The sequence below is a fragment of the Harpia harpyja genome, chromosome 1 (genome assembly GCF_026419915.1).
Source record: "Harpia harpyja isolate bHarHar1 chromosome 1, bHarHar1 primary haplotype, whole genome shotgun sequence".
Lineage (NCBI taxonomy): Eukaryota > Metazoa > Chordata > Aves > Accipitriformes > Accipitridae > Harpia > Harpia harpyja.
Window position 1 is genome coordinate 10,842,418 of NC_068940.1, and position 18,773 is coordinate 10,861,190.

The window sequence follows — 18,773 nt, forward strand, 5'->3', positions numbered from 1 at the left end:
AGACAGATATTGAAAGAATTTAAAATGAAGACACCTTTCTTGGATCATATCTTTGAGGACCACAGAAGGATTGACACAATCTCTTTGTTAGAAAAAATGGATAGGAAGGTACACTTCCCCCACACCATTTTTGCCTTGCCAGAAAGAACTGCTCGGATCAGAGAGAAATTTATTCTTATTTGCCATTCAGACTTTTGCCTCTCAGGAGGGATGTCAGGACGTGACTGCTGTGCAGAGGATTTTCCTTGGTAGACAGTCTCTTCTGTAAGAAAGTGGTGGAGGCAGACAGCTTTTTTTTGCAAGAAGAGAGGATAGAACAGAGAGATAGAACAGAACCAGGAGATACTGTTTTTTAACTTTTTTGTAAAGAATATGGTCAGATCTGAATTAGTGACTAGTCTTTATATGCCATTACCATTCTCCTGGGACTTGTAACTTCCATTACAGAACCCTGGCAGTGTTGCAAAGGGTGGAGAGAGAACAGAAATATACTCAAGAATCTCAGTCTTTGTACAGCTCGTCATTGGACTTGTAATTGTCTTTATTATGCATGTCACTGCAAAGGTAGCAAAAAATGGGGAGAAAGTTTTGACTCTTCCTAAGGATTAGTCCAGGCAAGTTGCTCAGGAAGGTGCAGGTTTCTTGAAGCCTAAAGGTCCCAGACTCCCTCTCTGAATGATAAACACTGGATTTTTTAGTGGTGCAGTTTCACATCCTTGCAAAATGTGTTAACGTGATTTAATATGGATATGGCTGTCATTGTGTCACTTTAAAAAGTGAAGAGAGGAATTTATTTTAGCTCTGAGCAGTAGAAGACCCATGATATGTAGCTGAATTCTTCTAAATTGATCCAGCAGAGGGCAATAATATGTCAATACAGTAGCTAGTTCTTAAGAACTAGATATGGGAAAAAAAAAAAGGAAAATAATAAATTTTTGGAAAATCTTTTTCCATGTTTTACTGGAAGTATAAGAAAACATAGAGTGCTACAAACCCTTCAGGGTTCTTTCTGAATCTTTGTAAAAATACACAAACCACCTTATTCCCAATTAAATGACTATTTTTGTTCTATGAATAGTAATTCCTTACCAATATTTAGTATGCTAAAGATTTATTTCATCTTCAGTAGAATGAAAATAGTTATACATGTTTGTTTGTTTACAGAGCAGTTGAACATAAACTATTAATAGCATAACTAAGTAGGGTATATGACAGTCATGTACCTTTGAAGAAGCTATTAATGATAGAACTTATGGGTTTTACTTTGTACAGTTAACAGGTATCTTTACCACAGCAGTGGGAGTATGGTACAGTCAGATCTCTTTAGAGGTATTGGTCTCATTCTGTCTCTATTTCTTCTCAGGAAAAAAAGAAATTAAATGAGACCTATATCATGAAATAATGCTGATAATTTTTGGTTATTCAATGTTACAGGCTGTTCTTCGTGGCTTCCTAAACTGGACTGACTGGACACTAGGAGTGAGGGGTGAAGGGAATATCTGATTTTCTGACTTAAAACATTGTGGACAGACTTGATAATGCATGTACATAAACTAAAATATTGCTTTGTAGGGGGAACTTGTCTCTTTTGCAGTGAAAAAAGGTCAACCCCTTTGGGCAAAACTTAACAAAACCCTGCTGGTGTCCCCTGTTGATCTACTTGTAGTTGCTTTTTCCATTTTTCTCACCTCGTTGGGTCTCAGTGAAGCTTTGTGAATCCACTACCTTCTCTGACTGATGCTGTTGTTTGCAAGGCTAGTGGAAAAGCTATCCTAGGTGTCAACTAGCAACACATGCAGATGCCCTGATACTTCTATTTGGCATTTCAGATAACACAGTGGTTACTATTGTTTTCCAGTGGTAGCATCAAACACTGACTTGACCTGAAATTGGGAATTGGTGTGTATACAGTCTCCAAAGTGCACATTTTCAAAATAATGTAACTTGCTGAGTCTGGTAGGAACCAGCATTTTTCTTGTGACAAGGGCAAATCATTTTGAGACTGGTCAGTTTGGAATTATGCACTGGCACAAGTGCTCACTCAGCACTCCTAAAAACAGCAGCATAAATCATTCAATATTATGCCTCTCTGGTCATTGAAATAAAGTAAATTTCAGCCTTCTTCCACTTCTCCTGAAATATGCTAATGAAGGTCACATTGAGTATTTTCACTGTGACGTGGGTTTTTTTCAGTAAGCCACCTCAATAGGGTAGATTTTATTTGTACTAAAATAAGCCAGAAAATAGTTTTTCACATCTCATGGTTAATTTCAAATTCTGTGTAGCAGTCTTAAGTTTCAAGCTGTGTACCCCACAAATTGGTTAAATCCTTCTTATAAAGAAATACAGGTTCTTTTGTGTCTATAGGTAAATAGTCTAATCAGGTTTGGCTTTTTCTTATGTTGATTTTTTTCCCCCATGACAGCGACTTGGGAACAGTGTAGAGAAACCTATTGCTGATGCTGCAAAGCTCTACTGGGTCTTTCTAAGAGCAGAAGAGTCAGGGATTCCTGGTGCTTTAATCACTGTGATGCTTTATACAATCCTGTTCATCATCTCATCAACAGTGTTGTACCTGTACTTTTTAAGGTATGTCTCTTTATCTCATTATTCTCTTAGGATCTTAGGCTTACACCCCTTCTCATGTAAGATGAAATAAGGTGACATCAGAAAAGACATATCAACATCACGTATCCAGAGCCCAGAACTGCAGATGATCAAGGAGGGGTTAGCTCCTGCTTAACTTTTAATACACTGGTATTTGGTGGGCATGGTGAGTCAGAGGGGGAGCCACTTATTTCCTCAACAGGAACACAATTGATATAATGATTTTCCTAGAGTGTAGGAGCCTCTGTTTCTTTGGCTTCAGACAATGGTGTCTGTGCCAAGGGTTTAAGCTCTAAAGTGTGTGTACCTTTTATCTAGGTACTTTGGAAGACGTTGTCTTTAGTCTTCCAAGCAGGATTTTTGTGAGAAATAGGAAAAATTCGGAAAGCTACATATGGTGTGAAGTGCAAAATCTCTGAGTTTGCAGTGGCCCCCAGAGTCTTAAAGCATTTTGATAATACAGGATTTTTGACTTGATGTGACTGCAGCTTTAACCCACTGCATGACATGACTATATCCAAATAATTTTCCCATGACTTTAGCCCATTATCAATATTCAGTTCATCATGAAATTTGACCAGCTACCTTTATTGCCACGTGTCGTGGTTTAACCCCAGCCAGCAACTAAACACCACGCAGCCGCTCACTCACTCCCCCCCCACCCAGTGGGATGGGGGAGAAAATCGGGAAAAGAAGCAAAACCCGTGGGTTGAGATAAGAACGGTTTAATAGAACAGAAAAGAAGAAACTAATAATGATAATGATAACACTAATAAAATGACAACAGCAATAATGAAAGGATTGGAATGTACAAATGATGCGCAGTGCAATTGCTCACCACCCGCCGACCGACACCCAGCCAGTCCCCGAGCGGCGAATCCCTGCCCCCACTTCCCCGTTCCTGTACTAGATGGGACGTCCCATGGTATGGAATACACCGTTGGCCAGTTTGGGTCAGCTGCCCTGGCTGTGTCCTGTGCCAATTTCTTGTTCCCCTCCAGCTTTCTCGCTGGCTGGGCATGAGAAGCTGAAAAATCCTTGACTTTAGTCTAAACACTACTGAGCAACAACTGAAAACATCAGTGTTATCAACATTCTTCGCTCTGAACTCAAAACATAGCGCTGTACCAGCTACTAGGAAGACAGTTAACTCTATCCCAGCTGAAACCAGGACACCACGTTTCTAGTAGGCACCATTAGCTGTACAGTCAGTAGGTGCAGGTGTGGGACACTGAAAATGAATGAGATATGTTGTCTAATATATTGAATGAAACAGTGTATTTTCTTGTTTCTGAGTGACTCATCTATAATACAGTATGAATTTTGTACTGGCCCTCGATTCACCCAGTGATGAACACTGAGTGGTGGCAAGCACCAATAAAAAGCCGTACGCAAAGGCAAGATGCAGGCAGGTGTAAGAATAGAAAAGTTCAGCATACACCCTCCATCTGACAGAATCATCCCTCGGTCTCCTTTCCGCAAACTCTGTTGCAGCAGGCAGAAAAAGATAAATGGCAATCTAAATTTCTGCAAAGTATTTCAAAGCTCCTGCATTCCTGGAAGCTGTACACAACTCCGATGTACTGGTAGTCTAGTTAATTAGTTTTTGAGATGTTAATGCCTTCTTAATCATTGACTTAATAGTTTTGAATAGCTTCATAAGTTTTAGCTGCTGTCGTTTATTACTCAGGAAAATTAATTTAAATTAAAACATTTGTAAGGCAGGTTTTTATGAGAATATTACCACCATCTTCATTGTCTGGGGAACAGGTGCAAGATCATCAAAGGTTCCTTTCCTTCTGGATCAATTTTCCCATAATGTTTTCCAATAAAGGGGTGGGGGGAGAATGTTACTAGGGGAAAAAAGTTGTCTTAGTACGACACATTTTAAAAATGATTCATAGCAAAATACAAAAGCAAAGAGAAGATAACAAAATCTGTTACAGTGCGTAAGGTCTTTGAAGTTCTTTGCTTGATAAGAAAAAGAAACATTGTGAATACTGGAGTCTGTGCAGAGTAAAGTTATACTATGAGCTTCTGAAATTGGATCAAGTTTCTCTTCCTTGTATGTCCAAAGCCCAGCACAGTGGGAACCTTGGACCTGGCTAGGACTCTTGAGCAGCACACTGTTACTCCACTAATGATAGCATTAAAACCTTTTAAAATGTTTTTAAGGAAAACATCTCTGCAATTCATCACATTTTTTCCTGAATATTGATACAACAGCATTTGTTTTCAAGAGAAAATAGTATTATAACCAAGGCAGTAGTATCTCTTTGTGTGAATATTTCTCAGGTGTTATATCTCAAAGATATTAAAACGTAATATGCGTGACTCAGAAAACACCTATTTTTTACACAGGCATCCACCACATCTTTCTCTTATAGTGTAAAGGAATATAAATATTGAGGGATGTCTTCTGTGTCCTAAGACACCAGTCCACAGGGAAGACTTCGGCTGTTGGATGGTAGAGTTGGTGCCACTGGATATAATTACTCAGCAATTTGCTATTTAACAGAAGCGTTCAGCAGTGTATAAAAAAGTGATAAGAACAGTAAACCCACGAGACCACCAAAGCAAGTAGGGGAAGTGTGTGTTTCTGCCACAGCTAGAAATCTTCATGGCAGCACTGATGAACAACCAGGAAGCTAATGAAATCATGGGCAGGGGATAAACAGCAGTAGGAATCTATTTGTGTCTTTATAAACTAACATACCTCAGTAAATCTGGCTCCCCTTGGGTGTCTTGGGAGTCTGTGGTACATCTAGCATGGAGAGATAGTCTAATTACTTTTTGGAAAAATGAAGTGGCACTGGTTGCAATTCCTTCATTTTAATTCCACTAGACATTAGAAACAGTCAGGAATTTGTTGGTGAAATGTTTTCTGCACTGTGAGAAACTGCAGACCCATCTCAACTAAAAGTGTCTGCTGGAAAGAGTCTAAATTTCCTGGTATTGAAATTTTATTTGGGGAAAAGCTTCAAAAATCTACATTTTTCAATGTTAACAGCAGAATTATTTTTATATTTTTTACAGATGTTTTCCAAAAAAGTATGAGAAAGGCTCAAGTGAAGATGTAATAAATTGTTTTAAACTACCCTTGAACTTTTGTTTTGAGTAAATTTTTTGAGAAGTCCATTTTTTTATCTGACTCTGGATAGCAAATCGTTTCAATGTTTTCTGTTCTTTCTGACAAATAAATGAGCTTGTAAGGTGTTATACTGGGTCTCAGATCTCTAGAAAATAACATCTGAGTTTTGTTTTGCTCTTTATTGCATTTGCCATAGAAATTATTACTGTCATTTATAAGAAGCCATGTTAAGATACAAGAAGTGTTTTATTAGTTTTTGTGCCAAAGAAAAGAAATTAAAGCAGGTAACAGGAGCAGGCTGAGTACTTCTGGGCAAGAGGAACAAAGCTGGAAGACAGGCTTCATGATTCTTAATTAATTCAAAGTTAATTATATTGTTTATAACCATGTGCTTAAAATCTTCATATAGAAAATGTTTATGGCAGCAAATAGACAGTAATTTAACTGCATTAAATTTTACTTCATTTGAAATAAGAATGTTACATTAAGTGAGCTTAAATAAATGGCAAGGTCTTTTCCTTGTTTAGCAAGATAAGTGGCAAGTCATTTAAATTGCTGACCTGGAATTTCAAAGATGAACACCATAGAATTTTATTCTTTCAAGATGAGCAGACGGCCAGAAAGCCCACAAGCTTGAGTGCTAGTTTTTCAACTAAGCACAAGATAATTCAAAGTTATGGGTCAATGTTTGCAAAAATGTATCTATTGTGTCAAAAGAATATATAATGTAAATCCAGGGATTAAGAGACAAACTTTTATTTGAAAACACTGTGGAATTTGGAAAATTACTCCATGAAGGGTATTGGTTATTTATAAAAAATCTCTTCTGTAGCATGTTTTAAGATACTTTAGTATCCTACTCTGCCTTAGCACTGATTTGCATTTCACGCTTTAGAGATTTTTCTATTATTTCTTGCTAGCCAGTTTGTTTATATTCCCAGGACTACCTACATCTCGATTAGATTATCTTCCAGCTGCTCTCCTCTTTTGATAAGAGAATGCCAAAATGACATCTTGGAAACTACAGCAAATTTAGGGCTGCAGCTTCAAAAAGGAGTGTTTCAAAAAAGAAGGGTGGGGAAAAAAGTACAGAGAGCGCCTTTGCAGCAAAGCAGGAGATATAAATCCCTAATCTGATGTTGAGCCAGGCTGCCAGATTTCAGTATCAGAATAGCTACTCCATCACAGAAACTCTGGATATAGAGCTTGACCCTAAGGTAGATATTCCCCTTTGAAGAGAGAGCTAAAGCTCCTCCTGACATCAAGTTGAAAAACTCTGTTGGTGCATCTCCTTATTTCTGTTCCACGCTAAATCTCAGTTGTGGGCAAAATTGTACTAAGCAGCTTATTGAGTGTGCTTCTCTGCAATTACTCTGTGCACTGTAAGGTGAGATGGACAGCTAGTGTAAATGTGAGCTTCATTCTGATTTACTGGAACAGTCCACTGCCTTCCACCCGCACACACATTGGTTAACACATACATGCCAATACAAGACCCAGGAATAAGGATCAGCCACAAGAATTGCGTCTAGTGCTGCTGTACATGAGAAGGATGAGAGTTCAGAGGAGAGTCAAAGGAGCTGTGCCTGTGCTCTCTCTCCCACCTGCCAAGAAATGAAGGACCTGTACAGCCCCACAGAAATCTGGGCTTTTTGTTGGTTGCAGTGCCACACAGCAATCCCTGCGCTTCTCATGACTACCCAGCCAGTCTCTGGGAAGGATGGAAAAGCTGAGATTGGCACCATGCAATGGCTGAACGGTAATAAAGTATTGGCTTGGAAGAGGGGTACAAAAGGACAGACCTCAGTTCAATATCCAAGACTGAGATTCCAGATTTTCTGATCTTTATTTTCTGAACCCCTGGTTTTGGAATAAAAGTAGAATGAGAAAGAGATGAACTTGAAGAGGTTCCATTTGAATTAAACAGCAATGTTTTGAAGTTTTAAAGTTCATCTAAGGCTAAAAATGTGACACTAGGCTTTTCCAAAAGCCTCACAATATTTCTTGGTTTCACCTACATTAAGAAATACCACACAGCAAGCCTTTCTTGTGGTAGAGAATTTTACTGCGTAGTGCTTATTCAATTCCCCACCACAGCACAGAAATGTCATAGAAAAACAAAGCCAACAGACGAAATGAACTTTTCTAACATCAAGAGAAGTTTAGATTGTATAGACTTCAGGCTTGGGGTTGAAAAAAATGGTGAGTAGTTCCTTTCTATATGATGTGATTTGCCCATTATTGAACCCTGGCACAGTAGGACTTCCATTCATGCCTAACTGAGGTGCTCCATGTAAGCACTGGAACTAGTTACCCAGCCCAGTGCTGAGGACAGACATTGGACATTTCTGAAGGAAAGGAAGATCAGGATCTTTTGGGGAAGTCATTATCTTGAAATAATTAAAAGAAATTGCTGCTTAAGTTTATGTGATTTCATTCAGGTATTGTAAAGTCTCCAGAGGGTTGGGGAAGGTTGTATGTTGGAGAACTTGTGGGAAAGAAGCTTCTTACTCACGGGTAGAGAACATAGTCACGAAGGGAAAACCAAGATTTAGAAGTTTACAAAAGGCTAAGACGCCTTTTTCTTTTTTGTATGAAGAGTCCTTTCAAAGACAAACCAAACCTGTAATTTCTTTCCTTAGGCTACATAGCGAAGGTTGGCTGTTGGATGTATTTCGACGTATTCATGGGGAGGAAGGCACGTTCTTTGTTCCACTGGACTTAGAGATTTCCAGTCAGGAGCTGAGCTACATTGTGAAGAGGGCTGAGCAGTGGAGAGGAATCAATGGTGAAAGACGGATGGTGAGTGGCAGTCTCCAAAAGGAGTCTGTGACATATTGGTCCAAATTAATGATTTGTACTTCTGGGTATTACCTGAAAGGACTTAGATATACAAGAAAATTATTCTTAGGGTGCTTCTTTGAATGGAGAAGCTAAGAAGCATGTTCAGGAGAATTTTGTGAGGTTATATGTGCGCTGCCTGAACATCCTGAGGGATTACAATCTGCTTAGTATCCAAAGGCTTAGCAGCATCACTGATGTCAAAAATTATCTATGCCATCTGGTGATTCTTGACTGGGTTGTAGAGACTTGCTACTTGTTTAAATGTCAGTACCATCCCAGATAATTTCTCAGCCAGCTCAGCAAACTGTGGAGCTCCACGGACAAGTAGAATTTGCTCCCTGCAAGGGCATGGGTGGGGCTGCCCTGAGGAGGGGGTGTGAGTTTGGTCAGTCAGATGTGATAGCCATGGTCTTCTTCCTGGCCCTTTCCTTCCAGGATCACCCAGAGGAGTGGGCTGAGTTGGAAATGTGCAGAGGGAGATAGGAGAAGTCTGAAGCTGGTCTGCTCTACTTTGGCTATCAAAATAATTCCTCTTTCTTTTCCATTAAGCCACTAGCCTCTAGTCCCATATACAGATTTTAAGCTGTGATGTGCAGGAGATATGTCTGTGTTTGCAAAGTGTCCGGTGTTGGGGATGCCATCCACAAATGAGGCTTCTGGTCGTTATTGCTTTCAGAGAATTGAAAATAACAGAAGTAACATGGTCAGTAGTCTGTGATGGTCATTGTCTTCCATCTGTGAGGGACATTTTCTTCCTTGCTTTCTAGCTTTGCATCAGCATTATTAATTCCGATAGGGCTATCTTATAAAACTGCTCTTGGACAATTGTTAAAGTGCTCATCAATTGGATTTATATATCTATGAGTGCCTCTGTGCACAATGCTTTGTTCAGTAACTCTCCTGCTTCAATGTAAAAATGAACAGATTCCAGATAGGAAGGAAATTAGTCCTCTTAAGTATGTATGAGTTGTTTGTTTTCTTTTCTTTTCTAACCCACTGGAACAAGTGATTTCAGATTAGGGTCTGCAGGTTTTTCAAGTCTCTATAGCTACCTCTGAAAGATCAGCAGTTTATATAAATATATAGCCTCAGTTGTCACTGCTATAAACATCTGGCACAGCTGTAATTATTTTCCACTTCTTTTTCGTGATGACAGTTTGGACCCTGAAAGGAAAAATAAAAAGGTGAATGTGCCAATTGAATGAAAAAGCAGATACTCAGTAAGCTTAATTTTTGTGGGAAAGTGCAGAACACCACATTGAATTTCAACAGAGGGGAGTGAAAATGTTTGAATGAGGGAATGTGCTACCACAGCCACCTGCCTCAGACATTGCCACTTTTTATACAGATAACACTTATTTGCCTTACCCCCATAAGCAAAATAACCCTTGGGTTTTTTTGCACTTAAGAACTTTCTACAGTAAGTCAAAGCATAGCCACTGATGACTGGTTTCTATTACCTTTGTTGCAAGTTAAGTAAGGTCAAACAAAGAATATATATAGTGGACCTCATTTTACATGCCAGGACTACCAATGCTATATGGAAAAAGTGGCGGATAAAGCAACTGCAAACAACTACTTTTCTATTTCAAGTGCAGAATACATTTCTAATGATATTACCAGCATACCATTTCTTGCAGCAGTACAGAAAGGGCTGAATGGGGAGAGGGGGGAAGAAGGAGAGAATGGGGGTAAGGACAAATGGAAAAGAATGGAAAGAAAAATTATTTCTCCATATACAAATAGTCTGTCCCTGAATGGAACAAATCTGGATTCTCCACTGCTATAAGAAGACATACTTCAGAGGGTGGAACACTGAAAAACAAGACCCATAGCTATAGACATATGTAAATGCCCGGTTTTGCTTCCAATATTGAGCTTGGCATGTTTGAAATGCCATATTGAAATGTGGGTACCTGACCTTTAGTCTGAGATCCTTTAAAATGGACCCAGCCTCAGGCAGATCCAGCAGGAGGGAGGGTGCAGTCAGAGTCGAGGGAGGACTCCCCTACGCTGCCCAGGCAGCACTGCGCGCTTCATTTGACAAAGTGGGGCGACGCACACTTTAGCCTCTGCCCTAAGTCCCCAGGTTTCCGATTCCTATTCTGTCCGCAGCTGCACGAATTTCATGCCTTTTCCTTTATCTCAGCCCTAACCAAAATTCCAGGCTGTGAGAGTGTTAAACATTCCTGGTCTCTATGGCACATAGTGGTGCGGACTATATGATATAAGGAGATAGGAATAATGCAGAGAGCATGGAGAAATTTGCACCTCTGGCATCAGTAGGATCTCTGTCATTTCCTTCAGCGGGCACAGGATCTGCCTCACAATGAGGAAAAATTGTGAGTGGAGATTACTGTCTAAAATTCCCAAGCTACCTGTACGAAACAGGAATGCTGTGAAAATACAACCAGTGCTCTTCAGAAGCCCGAAGTCTTCCCCTTCTGCTCCAATTTCTTGTTTATGTTATTTTGATGGAAAAGAGAACCATCAAACCAAGTTTCATTAGCTTGTTGGCAAACTTAGTCTTGTAATAAAAACTTGCTCCGTTCCAGAAATATGTTCTCCACATGGAGTATCTCCCTGCAAGACCAGGAACTATGTTTTCAGGTCTTTTATGCTCCTAGGCATTGCAGATACCGAAAGACCCTTTTTTTCTGCCATGAATTTGCATAAGGTATTTATCTTGTCCCTTTCTTTTTGTATGTCTAATTGTACAAAGTAATCAGTATGGAAGACACATCGCTAGGCCTTATTGCGTGCATTATTAATGTGTTAATTTTTAAATAAGATACCAAATTAACTGTGAGCAATTTTTATAAAGGAAAGCATGAGACTGCCATATCTTACATCACTCCATATAAAAAATATATTTTAAATGGAGGTCATTCAAGTAAATAGTCAGTCAAACCTTCTGGAAAAAATAGGTCTACGTTTTTGCAATATTTTCTTGCTATTAACCATGTGCTTCTCATTTTTATTCCCTGGATTAAAAATTGCCCCATAAATGGGTATTTTATAATATGCTTAATTTCTTTTTATTAAATTGATAAATGCAGCAGCAGAGGACACATTTACAGTATGATGAGAATTTAAGGTTATTGCATTTTATAATTTTTATATTGTTCAGAGAAGTGATTTGTCATTTGTGGAATGACATCCATGCCATCATTTCAAAGTATTTTTAGTCGTTCTTTTGATAGGAAAAAGGTCACTTTCTGTAGACCAGGAAGACATCACTCTATTAAACTAATTTGCCTACATGCAAATTTTGTCATTTTTACCTCATTAACTATTTATCATAGAGTAAAAAAATATATATATTCATGAAGGGGCAGCTAGCAGCCTGATGGAGCTGGAACTAATATTTTGCAACTCTAATGATTTTTTGCATCCTTAATTAGATAGCATAAGGTTGATATGATTAGGTCAGGATGTAGTGTTTTTCATTAAAATACATTTTAGAAGCTGTATTCATAATCTGCCCTTGCAATTAAATAATGAGCCTATGAGTTTAATATTATCGACCCAATTATTATCCCATGGAAAAGTATACCTTTAATAAATTTGTGCCGTAGGACCTTCATTAGCAACAAAACGAATTATAATTCCAGGTACACAGATTACACGGCCACAATCACATTTACGTAGTGGTTTGGAAGGCACTGTGGGGAGAGAGCCACCAAAGCCCCTTACCATACACAAACACACTTGATTATTTTGGAAGAAGTCATTTATAATGCCTTTAATGAGGAAAGCTGCAAAGAAGTTAAAATGCCACCTACAGAGACAGACAGAAACATTTGTAGAAACAAATATTTGCAGAAACAGTGTTCTGGGCAGCCTCTGCTAGGAGGAAGCCTTGGACACTCATTCCTCAACCTGTTATAAATATGGAGGCAGAGCTGAATATTTACTGATCTTTTATTGGAGATGGGCACATCCCATGTATGTCAAGTTCCCAAATGAGGAACATCAGGGCCAGTGGCAGACAGGAATACATCAACTTGCCATTGATAACAGCAGATCGGTGATGAGGTCAGGACTCTGGATTTTTTTTTTTTTTTTTTTTTTTGAGATGTGATAAAAGTGACAATGACTTGCTGTCCTCACGAAGTAATCAGTTTCCCAAAGTTAAGTGACAGTTCAGAGCGAAGGTATCACAAGGTATCAAGTAGGGTTTTCTTTTGTCCAAATGCATCAGATTTAAAAAAAAAAAAAAAAGAAAGAATAAAAAAAAAAAGAGGAAAGTATTTGTAGTAAAACAAGTTCTGACCAGGGATGGTTTTCTGAATGGGGTCTGTTGTGGCTGGATCGGTTGTTAGGTGTGCAGTGCCCAGTGCATCACTTTGTTTATGTTTAAAGTTTCTCAACTATTTATCAGGTGAATTGCTATCAGCAGGGGTAAAAAGGAAAAAATCTGGCCCTCAGTGATTTTTGCTGGATTTAGCCGTCAAGGTACCACCATTGTTGCAGAGGGACTTTTTACATGATAATACTAATGATGAGAAAAGTTGTACAAGCACCAAGCTGAAACAACACCATTAGTATACCAAGCATAGGCCCAAAAGGTTTCCACATAGAGAGGGCTCCTGAAAAAAATGCGAGCTCTATAGGCAAGAAGATAATGTGAAACTTACACTTGAAATAAAGCCTGATGGACTGCAAAATTATTTTAATGAGAATAAGGCTAATTTTCTAATTCTAAAATGATATTATAGCAAACCATAAAAAATCACCCGGCAGTAGTTTTTTGAAAGGAAAATATATTTGTAATTATCTTGAACACACAAGATTACTTCAGGGCCTATTATCGACACCATTTTTGGTACCACTTTACACTAATTTGCATTTATTACTCTCAGGCCAACTATTAATATGTTAATAAATAAGTCATTAATACTTGTTATTTAATTGCTATCTATTTATTCCTGTTCAATAATGCATTAATTACTTGTGAATAGTTGAGGGCAAAATCCTGCCCTTGCTACTGCAATCAGCAGTGGCAAGAGAGGAAACTGATGTCGGACGTGTTGGCATTACGAGAGCTGGCAGAGAGCAAGTCACTTAACCCATTTAGCACGAGGAGGTTGACTTTTCATCTTGTCTTAGAGGAAGCTTCGTGAGCCTCCAGCTACTCTGTGCTGCAGCAAAGCTGCTCGGCCACAGGTGGAGGCTGCCGAAGGCAGGCGGTACCACACCTGAGATCGCTGTAACTTGTCTCTCCTTTTGTTCCTGGGCTTGCTCCCGTGCTGGAGTTTGGACCCTGCTTGCAAAGACAGGCGGATGATGGATAGGGAGAAGCCAAGGGCAAAGACTGAAGTCCTCTGAGAGCCGGCGCTGCACAGAGGAAAGCCCGGCACGTAGCGTGTAGCGAGAAATGGATATAGGCACGTTGCTTTCTTGCAGTTGGATATTGGAAACAGAAAAGGGAGGATCCCCTACCCTGCCTGATCCAAAATCACAGATTCAAGCTCTGTGGTTCCCCTTGTATAAGTAGACCATAGTGTAGATCAAAAAAGGCTAAAGAAAATACTGACAGCATAATTGTGTATTTTCTCTTTCAAGGTTTAGCACTACGCCGAGTGCGATTTCTTGCCTCTTTTTGGAGAAAGATGACATCTAGAAATCAATGGCGAGACCAGGCCAAATTTTGAACAAGAACGTCAGCCTGTCTCTGTGGATCTAATGGATCCGATTATCTTAAATTTGATCTCTCTGAAGTTGCAGGGTGAATTTTTCCCATGAACACAAATAGAAATGTTGCCATTGCCTTTCAGGAAGCTTTATTTCCAAAAGATAGATGAAAAGTTGCAGGGGTATTTTTGGCTTTAAAATAAAAAAAAGAAGATTGAGGAAATGAGCTGGAAGGGGTAATACCATGGTACAGAATTGTGGGGTCCTGAAGGAAAAGTCAGTAAAGAACAAGGTGGTCATAGGAGAAAAGAATGAAAAGTCGTTCAGGAAACTGTGCAGAAGACACAACCATGCCAAGGAAAATGGAAAGAAATTGAAAGAAAAGCCAGGTAAGAGAAGTTGATGGGGAAAAAAATAGCTATACAATCATGTTACTTTTGGTTGCCCTAAAAGAATTCTCCTCTTCTCAAATTGCTAATTTAGATATCACTGGTCTGCAAATGGAGAAATGAAAACACATTGAGAAAGCAAAAGAATATAAAGTGTAAATTTCCATTTTATTTGTCCACTCTTCTGTTTGCAAACTCTTTCTGACTATGAGTTATACCTTATATATGTAAGTTCTACCTCATGTACTCTGTATTATATCTTTAAAAAATAACAAATGACTGAGATCACTCAAGCTGCAATAGAAGATGTGGTCTTATTATTTTGATTTGTGGTTTCTTTTCCCTAAAATAGTTTCAGTGATCTTTTAGAAGCCTAGCATTTTGTGAGTTCACTATCAGGTTTCTTTTTCCTAACCTAAATGCATGTTCTAAAAAAATCTTGAAGCTGCTCACCGGAGCTCTCAGTACAGTGTCTTCAGCAATTTAGATTCTACCAAGAATCAAGTGAAGTTTGCTGTAAGAGTAGCATAGGAGGCTAGAAAGCAGTAGCAAAAATATCCAGAAAAATTAGCAGTAATATAGAATTTACTTTCTTAAGCTTCAGTATGAATAAATCACTATGTTGATCTGGGGTAATGCACAATTGTTTTAACCAGTACAAGTAAACTACCCTGCTAGTCCAGGACAATTCAGCTCAGCGTGTTGAGATGACAAGACTAGGCAATAAGAAATAATCACCTATCTGCTACAGAAATTGTAAGAGGGAAACCTTGACCCCTTTGCAGTCAACAGCAAAACTTGCACTGACTTCATTAGGGCCAGAATTTCCATCTGTCTATGTAAGCAAAGGAGAAGGGAGGAAATAGGGCCATGTCTCACTGAACTACGTGTATATAAGGTCAGATTCTCATCTGGGATAAATTATTGAAGGCAGAGTCTGTATTTTTTTGAAGATTAAATAGAGATTGAAAGTCATGAGATGAGCAGAGGGAAGGCTCAACCCAGTAAGGGGATGTTGGAGAAAATAGAGCAAAATGTAAGGTCAGAAAAGAGTATAGCATTCCGTTGCCTCTTAGATTTAAAATAAAATGATTTCTGTATGAAATGACGAGGCCTTGAACTGTGCAGGATCAAATTGGCCAGATGGTTCTGAAACACTTTGCTTGCTGTTCTTTTAGAGTATTTAGTCCACAGGGAGTGGTGGGTGAAAAGAAGAAAGGGGGAAAATGCAGATGGTCAGAAGCATTTGGAATAGCCAACTATGCTGACCATACCCGGGCATGCTGTTAAACCTCACAACAGTTGATCAGTAATTCGTCACAAAGTGTGTATGTGCAAGCTGTGGAAAACAAGGTAATGCAGCCTAGGTAAAGGAAAAACTTCTTTTGCCTGGGTAGATAGGTCTATTGGCTGGAACTGCTTATCCGGGTGTGCATACAAAAAGAAGCCTTGTAATAAATTATAGCAATGGTAGAACAGATATAATCAACAAGTAAACTAATGAAAATGGCATTAGAAATTGAGCCAGTAGAGTAACACTGCACAGGACTTTCTTGATTCCATGTTGTATCCCATCTTAAAGAAGGTGTGTGGGGGGGGAAGAGATGAAAAATGGATAAAACCCCCAAACAGCTATGCAAGCTTCTCTGAATCTGAAATTTGCATGACAATAAGTTAATAGAGTAAAAAAAAAAAAAAGATAAAAAGAAAGGCAAACTATGCAGAGGAAAGTATTATGAGCATTTCTTTTTTTGGTTGCCATATGATATCTCATATGATAAGACCATAAATTAAAAAAAAAAAAAGATTTAGTCAAACTCCATGGAATTTACTTAGGGAGGTTGTAAACATGATCTTGTTTTTAGAAAACATGTATTTTGTTTCTCTTTTCAATGAGAACTGATTTATTCATCTCCTTTGCTATCCCTATTATATGCACAATATAGTATTTCCAGAGTGAATGGTAACAAATCATTTTAATCCTATAATCAATACATGAATTATATAAAGGCATTAGTGCAGATGGACCAAATTAATTGTCTGCTGACATCCTTCTGATTACTATACTGGCAGAAAGGTGATAATTTCTGTAATACTTCAACAGATATCCAAACTGTTTTGTCAGAGAGGTTGGACAGTGATGGAGGAGGAGTACACTTAACTGTAATTTTTGTAGTAATTCACGGGAAGCTTCATTGACATGTGCTAACGGCACTTGATTGCCCTCAAGATGTTTTCACAACAGAACTCTGCAAGTGCCACATCAAGGTTTGCTCAGTCAAATAGTTTTTTCTCCTTGCATCTAGATAATTTGTGACCACAGGCAAACTTTTGAAAATCCAAGGTGGTTTGCAACACTCCATTGGGGTGAATCTGTCATCAGCTGGCTGGTACAGATTGGTGCACTAATGAAGAGCAAGCTCTTTGGGTTTTTTGTCATTTCTGTGCAAGCAATCCATTTCATTTCTCCTCAGTGGCAGGGCATGTTATACATCTCATCCCATATAATCTGACTTACATTATAATTTGATTCATACACAGCCTTTCCACAGAGATTAATTAGCAGCAGGTTTGAAGTTTGCAAGTGGAAAATATGATAATTAGTTTTCTTAGAATGTTAACATTTCAACACTTCAGGTTCTCTCCATCTTTGTCTTCAATGAAGCTGCAGTAAACGAGCACTATTTCTCTTCTAAATCAGACTCTTGTGAGGTTTGAAATACAGACATTTTCATCAAGCTGGATAATTTCCATAGAAAATTTACTAGCTCATGAAATATTGCAGGAGTAATTCATACAATGACTCCCTCCTTCCCCTGGTAGGTTGAAGTATGATGTGAGCAGTTCTGAAAACCCCCAGGACAGTCACTTATTTAACAACGGTGATTCCTATTCTTTGTAACAAAAATCAGCTGACTCTTCATTTTTGCACAAAAGAGAATTAGCCAATAGGTCTCTCATACGGTTGTTGGGTAGTGCTGTAAACAGGGTTACATTAACACCTTTGACTCCCTGCACTCGTCTGTTCTGTTGGAGTGTATAATACAGGTAACTCATTGGTGCATACAACATCTCTAAGTCCAATAACTTAGCAGGATTCTGAAAAGAATTAGCAATTTATCTGAATAATGGGAGCATTCAAAGCTACAATAGTGAGTAAAAATGTTATATGAAATACCAGCCCTGGTGATTTAAAGACATAATGTAATTGCTAACAGATGGGGCTTAAGAAGAAACTCACATTATGGCAAAGTTATCGTGTTGTTGTCCATTATGCGTGGGTGTAGCTGTTTAAAAGCTAATATTTGCTTAATTATTTGTGATTTATCCTCCTTGGTATTGTACAGATTTCTTTTTTCCAATGATATGATTTTAAAAAATCTCAGCCTTCTCTAATTACTGCGCTCATCTCATCTTCTTCTTACATCTTTGGCATCAGTCATCCTCTGAGCTTGGGCAGGGTACTGTCGGTGCCCATTGATCCAGTCAGGTAAGGGATAATTGAAATGCTTCTACTGATGTAACATCTAAATCACGACCTGGTTCTGAGCTTGCATATGCAATTGCATGAAGTTCATGTGCCAATTATGTATGTAATTGCAAGCATGTTTTTGCAGATCAGGCTCTTAATTTCTTCCTTTAGAGGAAATGGCATTACTACCATTGTGTGATTGTCGCACAAAAGGCTGCTAACAAAGAGTGAATTACTTTGGATGTAAGTGCATTAGAGAATACTTAAGCAATGTTACAAAACTGAAGCCTCAAATAGTTTGCTTTCTAGTAATGACCTTTAAATATTCTGGGATCAAATGATATTTTTTTCTTTAAAGTTCCCCACACTGACAGCAGAGACTACTGAAGACACCTGCACAGAACAGAGCAAAATGTCCTTGCCCACTGAATGGGGCTGGAGGGATATAGCAAACACTGAACAAGGTCTGGCTGTATATAAGAACAGCTTTGGGAGACTCGGTGGGAAAGCTGAGGTCTTGCCACTCTGTGTCTATCTATGTGGTGAGTTTAGCAAAGATGCACACTTGTTCTCAAGCCCAAACTGGTCCTTCCTCTTTTCTGTCAACCTGAGCTCCGAAGGTGAAGTAAACTTTGTGCCTAGAGGTGAGCTTTGGCTAAGCTAAAGCCAAGTGTGGGCAGAACGCATGTAGTTCATAGGACTCAGCAAGGACATTTGTCCTTCCTGGTGTAGG

General features: G+C 38.8%; 1 protein-coding gene across 1 annotated transcript in view; it reads left to right on the forward strand.

Annotated features, from left to right (window-relative positions):
- LOC128152149 (uncharacterized) overlaps positions 1 to 18,773 on the forward strand; it is a 169,590-nt gene that overhangs the window by 115,721 nt on the left and 35,096 nt on the right. Inside the window, exons 15-16 of the mRNA XM_052810223.1 lie at positions 2,426 to 2,589; positions 8,341 to 8,500. Coding sequence (XP_052666183.1) covers positions 2,426 to 2,589; positions 8,341 to 8,500 — 324 coding nt within the window. The remainder of the gene's footprint in view (positions 1 to 2,425; positions 2,590 to 8,340; positions 8,501 to 18,773) is intronic.